The sequence below is a fragment of the Macadamia integrifolia genome, chromosome 8 (assembly GCF_013358625.1).
Source record: "Macadamia integrifolia cultivar HAES 741 chromosome 8, SCU_Mint_v3, whole genome shotgun sequence".
Classification (NCBI taxonomy): Eukaryota; Viridiplantae; Streptophyta; class Magnoliopsida; order Proteales; family Proteaceae; genus Macadamia; species Macadamia integrifolia.
In genome coordinates this window covers 18032651-18039414 of record NC_056564.1, presented here as the reverse complement: position 1 = coordinate 18039414, position 6764 = coordinate 18032651, and the positions used below count along the sequence as shown (strand labels likewise).

General features: G+C 38.1%; 1 protein-coding gene across 5 annotated transcripts in view; it reads right to left on the bottom strand.

Moving 5' to 3' along the window:
• The window catches only part of LOC122086603 (separase), a 31872-nt gene extending 26177 nt beyond the window's left edge, over positions 1-5695 (bottom strand). For 4 of the 5 annotated variants that reach the window (XR_006142489.1, XR_006142488.1, XM_042655536.1 and 1 more), the window contains exons 1-7: positions 4788-5695; positions 4380-4557; positions 4170-4280; positions 2438-2572; positions 1870-2351; positions 1342-1456; positions 1080-1205 (exon numbers count right to left, since the gene is read on the bottom strand). Coding sequence is in view for 3 of the 5 variants with exons in the window: in XM_042655536.1 (XP_042511470.1) it covers positions 1080-1205; positions 1342-1456; positions 1870-2351; positions 2438-2572; positions 4170-4280; positions 4380-4557; positions 4788-5491 (1851 nt within the window). In the remaining 2 variants the exon portion in view is untranslated. The remainder of the gene's footprint in view (positions 1-1079; positions 1206-1341; positions 1457-1869; positions 2352-2437; positions 2573-4169; positions 4281-4379; positions 4558-4787) is intronic. The other variant, XM_042655537.1, reaches the window with a different exon arrangement.
• Between the last annotated feature and the right edge of the window lie 1069 nt (positions 5696-6764).

Genomic DNA, 6764 nt, shown 5'->3' with positions numbered 1-6764 from the left:
AGAGAAGAAAAAAAAACAACTGAAGCATTCAAATGAAGAAGAAAAGTATACAGAATTTGCAAAAAGAAAATATCGGCCCTGACAAACTGCCGTTGAGTAAGAGGATCATAACATTTGTACCATTTCTAAATTTTAGAGTAACCAAGAAAAATACACTTAACAGCCCTGGGAGACAACTTATCAACCTGAGGTTGAAAATTATAAACAAAGCACACACATCCAAAAACTTAAGGCGGCAAAGAGAATAAGGGAAATTTTGGAAACAAAACGGAAAAGGATCAATGGTTATCTAGTACAGAAGACGGCATTCGGTTAATCAAATAACAAGCATGAGAATGGTAACCTAGTTAAGTTCTAGGTGGCAAGCCTAGTTGACATCCCTCTTCTTCTATCTTCAACTTTTTCATTCAATCAAGTTTTTAGATGCTGATATTGCTATCTTCTTCTTCCATCGATCACAAGTTGTATTGGCACTACATTGCTTATCCCTTGATGCTGCTACAGCACTACTACCATTACTTTCTGTTTCTTTTACTAGTTTATAATTCTGATTCACTTGTTATTTTTGCCCTCCTTTGTTACTAAATCTCTTCTATGTTCTATTTTGTGTCTTAATTTCTATTTCCCAATAGTTACTAAATCTGGACTTGCTAATGTAGTTAGCTTCTAATTTTGTCCCTTGTTTATAATTTCAATTTCAGTTTCTATTTTCTACCTTCAAAAATGTTATTTTCTATTTAAATAGCTACTAATTTTGGCAACTCGCTATTTTTTAAGTGTGCAAAACAAGGATGCTATTTGGGAAGTTGCTAAATTCTGGTTTTTATTTTGAGTGCCTAATCTCTACAGTCCTGGATTTACCTGTGGTTTTCTCACCCTAATCCCTTAGGTGATTGGAGTACCCTATTAACAGGCAATCCAGTGTATCCCATCTATCCAACAGATGGAATGGCCAAATGAGCCTCCAAATGTCTCAAAATAGCAGGTTTCTTAGAGAACACTCTCCACAACCAACTTAAAAAACTTTTTTTTTCATATATTATAATCCCAGATAAAGTCCACAGGTGCTGAATAGGTACCTGTTTTACTTGATTGGATCTGTATAAAATCACACCGATGTTGTAGAGAGAGGTGAGGAGATATTTTAGCTCATGAATCTGAATCCACTTCATTGAAGTAATTTGATCAATGCAATCTGCACTCCTCTGAAAGAAGAAACCCTACCTATTTAGCCAATAAAGAGACTAAAAAAAATGTCACTTCTCCAATCCTGCAATAATTTCAGTGCAGGAATCATAAAATTCTCAATGCATATCATATAAGGAAACTACAATTACTAGCCTGAATGTCTTTTCTTGTCCTGATGGAGACTGTGAAAGCTGCTATTGCAACACAAAGCAATGTTTTCTGGCTCTCATGAAACCTCTCTCTCCCAGTTGCAGATGTACACCGGCACCTACACATATCAACAGTAAAATCTCTTCTTTAATTACATTATTTCCCTGTGCACTTGAAATGCAATGTTGTGAAGTTCTAGCACTGCATAGTGAGACTAAGCGCAGACCCAAAAAGAGGTTTATGTAAGTTTGGCAATCTCTGTAAATTTTTTTTTAAATCATCTCACAAGAATGTTGACCATACTCTCAAGAAATTAAATTGAACACAAGAACATGATAGCATAGCCCGGAGCAATAAAACTATTAATAAAAAGTTACATAAAAATTATTTATTAATAAAATCTCTGAGGACATGCACCGGGTCATGAAATTCTAGGTCAGAAAAAAAAAGATGAAAAAGACGCAGAATACAACATATTGAAAGGAAGAAAACAGAATTGAGAAAATGGGAATAACTCTTCCCCTGAATTACCTGGAACATATGCGAAACACTTCGCAAAATCTATGGAATGCATCCTGAATATAATTTAGTTTATCAGAACATAGATCAACTGCGGTTTCAGAGAGGATATGTTTCTTTGCTGTATTTACTACTTCAGAAAATGGCTTGCACAAGAACTCCAAAGCACTTAAGAAGGAGAACAGGGAAACTTTTCCATGCCTATGGCAACAAATTTTTGAGTCCTGAACATCAGAGTCCATTACTGGACAAAGTGTACCAGTGGAATCATCTTCTGTGCAGCAGGGGAACACATCATTCTCATTGCAAGCAATATGAAAGTAACTTCCTAATGAAGCAAGCAAAGCAGCTATATGTTGCAGATTGGCACCATTGTCAAGCAAACTTCTAACTGCGCATTCATCCTTTGAACCTCTGGATCCAACATCATTATCCTTAAAATACAATGCAGCAGCATAAAGACTAAGAATCAAATCAACCGGTGCAAAACCCTGCTAAACAATTTTCAAATGTAAATTACCATACAGCTTGGCAACTGAACATATAACTGAAGGAAATATGCCGAATGCAAACCATATACCTGAAGGAAGTCGCTTGCAGCTTCATTTAGATGTTTTGCAACAACTCTACATATATTCGTATTTACAGTTCGGCATTTATTAGCACAATAAAATATAAGATCAATAATGTCATTTATGCAGTACCACATAGCAACCTGCCAAACACCAAGCATATGTTATCTTCTGAGTGATGAATGCATTTCATGGAAGATAAATTAAATCCAAGGTTTTCAGTTACACACTCTAAATAGTAGCCACATAGCCATACTTCAAAACTGCCTATATGACATTCACCCAAAGTAACCACAAACAAGCATATTGGTATATGAATTTAAAAGAAATGACATGAAACTCCAAACAAATATGTTGAAATTGGTAAAATTTGGGGAAATATTATAGTTTTTTACCAGGGACTGGATGGTGGGGTAGGTACTAGGTAGGATGAACCCTAGGTTCAGATTAACACACCCCTTTTCAACAAGATCCCGAGTAAACTCTAAAACAGAAATAGATCAAGAATAAGATCAAAAATCAACCCTCTCCAATGAAGGACAGATTTTGACCACTGCTCACAAACTGTTAGAATATGGGATCCCCAAAATACAGCATTGTTTCAACGGTTGGACTAGGCAGAATAAATAAATAATCAAATCTGATTCCAAATCCAGAATTAGGAGAGATGCTCAGATCAGCCTCAAAGTCTGGCCGAAGGTCAGTTAAGAGAGGCACTTTGATGCCCCAAAAATATAGGCAGAACCCAACAGACAGATTGAGAAAAAGATCAAACTTTCTGGCAAGTAAGAAAAGCCCCTGATGAGCCAAAGACTTTATGAGGAACCATGGCCAATAAAGGCCTGGTTCTGGGCCTTCTACTTCTTGCAGGAGTAAGTGAGGTACTCTCTGCCTGCATCACTGGCAAAACCCCATCCTTGGTAAAACTTCAAACTTTTAGGAATATGTATGCACTTAAGACTGATATTATGTATCACTTTTTTATGGATGAAGCTACAAAAGGTAGTGCTAGCAAAGTTAACTAAAAGGTTTCAAGATAAGCTGAACTCAGAGAATATATAGAGTGCTAATTTTGCAAAAGTCCAATTCTTGAGCGAACATGGGAATAGTTAAATCGATGGCCAAGAAACAACTTCAAACAACAATATATGTTATCTTAGTTCAAACATCCATACAGGAGGAGATTTGACAAGATAATTAGACCAAAGTGGAAGTGAGAAGGTGCTACAAGAGCCCAGGAGTGTTGTAATACAACCCATAAAAATTGAAGGAGGAATTTATAAAAGAGCTACTATACCATCTATGATTCATGGAACAAAGTGCTGGCAATCGAAGAAGAACAAATTCAAACAATTTAAAGAAAGCATCTGTCTACATTGAGTAGAATGATGACAAAAGATTTTTGAAACTGACAGTGATAGCTACGAATCAACCTTCATAGAGTTGAATTGAAAGAATAAAGTATCAAATAATGATGAAATACATTATAGATAAAACTTCTGGCTTCCTCCCTCTTTCAACAAGGAATCTTTAATAAAAATAAAAATAAAAAGTTAGGTCCTTGTCAAACAGAAAATTTGACAGACTTCAAAATCATTGAGCATAAGTCACTCAGTATATGTTAGATGTGTCATATTATTTATAACATAAATTGGATTGAGTTTTGAATTGTTTCCCCTATTTTTATAATTGCTTTCATATCATACAAAACATCATCAGTTTGGAGTGGCAGCATGTTACCTTGCATTCACAGGCTATAGAGCTTAGTGAACATTTTAATATGTCAACAATGAGTGAGTATCCACCATCATCTCCTTGCAAGAAGAATGAATAAGATATCCTGCGTGCAATCTGCATTAAATAAATTCCTACTCCATAAGATCACTGGCTAATAAATAAATAAAAATGTAGGCCCTCAAAGTATGTGGGCAAGGGTTAGCGGCATTGCACCTTAGGAAATTGATCCTTTGCCGATGACTTTAAACACTCTGTAAATGCTGCCATGCAGAAAGTGTGTACCAGATCTCCAACAAAACATGTATACTCCCCAACCATGAACAACGCACATCTGTTCAGGCAGGCCACAAGCTGCCCATGCAACTTCTCAACTACCTTGTCATCTAGGACCCTAAAATATCCATTGCACATGGAAATTCGTTAATAATTCATTTTCTTAATGTGAGAACAATATTGTCGGTGTATGAGCAAAGTTTTCAATCTCAGAATACAACACACAAGACTGCTACACAAAATCTTAACAATTGAAAGAACTATTTAGAATTAAACTAGCTAAGTGCAACCTGAATAAATAAAAAAACTTCACTAAATGGTAGATACAACTGTAGGCTCAACTCATACCTCAACCAGGGCCCAACCTGTTCCACCAATTTGAGTACCCTTCGATATGCATTACTATCCCTAGTCTTACTCCCTAAAACACACCTCGCAATAGTCACAACTAGCTCAACAACCAACATAGCTAGTTGAGGGTCAGAGTTCTCCTTCATCAAAAGCGGCAATATCCGCTCCTCAACCTTCTTTCCTTTCACTGATTTAGACGCATATGCCACAGAATAAATACCGTTCAACCTATCCAGAACCAAGAATGCCTCGCTCTCAGCTTCCGCATACAGCTTCCAAGCCTCAAAACAATGGACCAAATTTAGCCTCTGCAACTGTATCGCATAAGGTTTCCCCGCCAATTGCGAAGCCATACAAGATAAACAATCCAAACAAAACTTGTAAGTATCGAACAACTCAATAACCCAATCTTCCTCTTCTCCGCCTGGTTTTGGCGATTCAAGTAGCCGTTTTGGAAGCAACGAAACGGATCTATTGAGAAACGGGAGGAACCTCTTCGCAAATGTACGAATTACCGTCAGTTCAGCCTCGTTCCCCTTCTTACTCTTCTGGTTCTTCTTTGGCTTCTTTGAACTGGTCTCATCGTTGATTTGGACTACATCTGTGAACGGTTTAAGAAAATCTGAGTAGCGTTGGTACAGACCTTTGTATTCGGAGCTTTCGAGCTTTGCGAGTAGGGAGGATTCAATGGTGGGATCCATGAAAGAGGATTCTAAGGGTTTGGCGACAAAAATTTCAGAACAAAGCGAAGCGAGAGAGAGAGAATGAGGGGGACAGCAGGGGAGAGTTGGGTACCCAGAGTCGATGTCGAATGCGTTCGTCTCTGCTCGTCCGGAATCCTCCTCTAAGACCGTTGCCCTTGAGAGAGAGGCAAACGCTTTCCGATCAGGGTTTTGATCAAATGGGCGCCAATGTTGCCCGCTATGTGATTCAAAGCGATTTCGGAAATGGGCGTTTTAAAACCCGGCTACGGTTCGAACCAGCTCCTGGTGGGACAAAGTACGTCCTTGATTCTGTTGGCTTGAGTCCATCTTGGCCCAATAATAAGGAGGAGTTGTTCTAGCGTGAACCTGACCCTCGTTGGTCCTGTATTTATTATTATTATTATTATTATCATTATATACAAAGGGTCACAAATGTTAAGCCTATACTTAACAGAGGTGGGGATGTCAAGACTATGGTCAATCATTTTTCCACCCCTATCGATAAATTTGTAGCAAGCAATGTCGTCAATTTGACTATAAGATAGACTTTTTAATCCCCTGGCATCACCACATCTCCTATAAACTTAGCAAGCCAAAGTTTGCTCAATTCTTCATGATTGCTACCATGTGTTAAAGTTCATATCGATACATGATAAGAAACACGAACACAACCTATGTAAACAAAATCGGGGAAATAGTTTGGCCACTTGGTCATCTTAGTTCAATAGGTAAGAATATGTGACTCCTATAATGTGATGTGGGTTGAAGTCATAAAAACAGCTTTTGTAACACTTGTGTAACACATGATGTGGGTTTAAGTCATACAGACAGCTTATGTGACACTTGCGTAACACATGACGTGGGCCTAGGGAAAGGGAAACATTATTACTAAACACAATAACAGATAAGGGTTAAAACAGGGGTTGGGTTGGCCCAAGCTGGGCCTAAGTCTCAACCCAAACACAACTCAACTCTGGTCAGGGTTGGGTCGGGATGTGCCTGGTTGACCCTCATAGCCTAGTTAGACAAGGATTGGGCTCATAATGGGCCAAAGTGGGTTCGGGCCGTCAAGGCCAAACTTGCACCCCTAGTATGCATCAATATGGATATGATTTCTGTCTTTCATCAAGGGTGGGGCAGTCATTTTAACTCCCACCCTTTGTATGGGCGTAGGGGCCATGCTGTCTTTCATGCTTCTTCTTTTTTTTCCATTTAAGAAAAAGGGATTTAGTTCCCTATCCGACTACCCCTTATTATAAGGAATAAATGG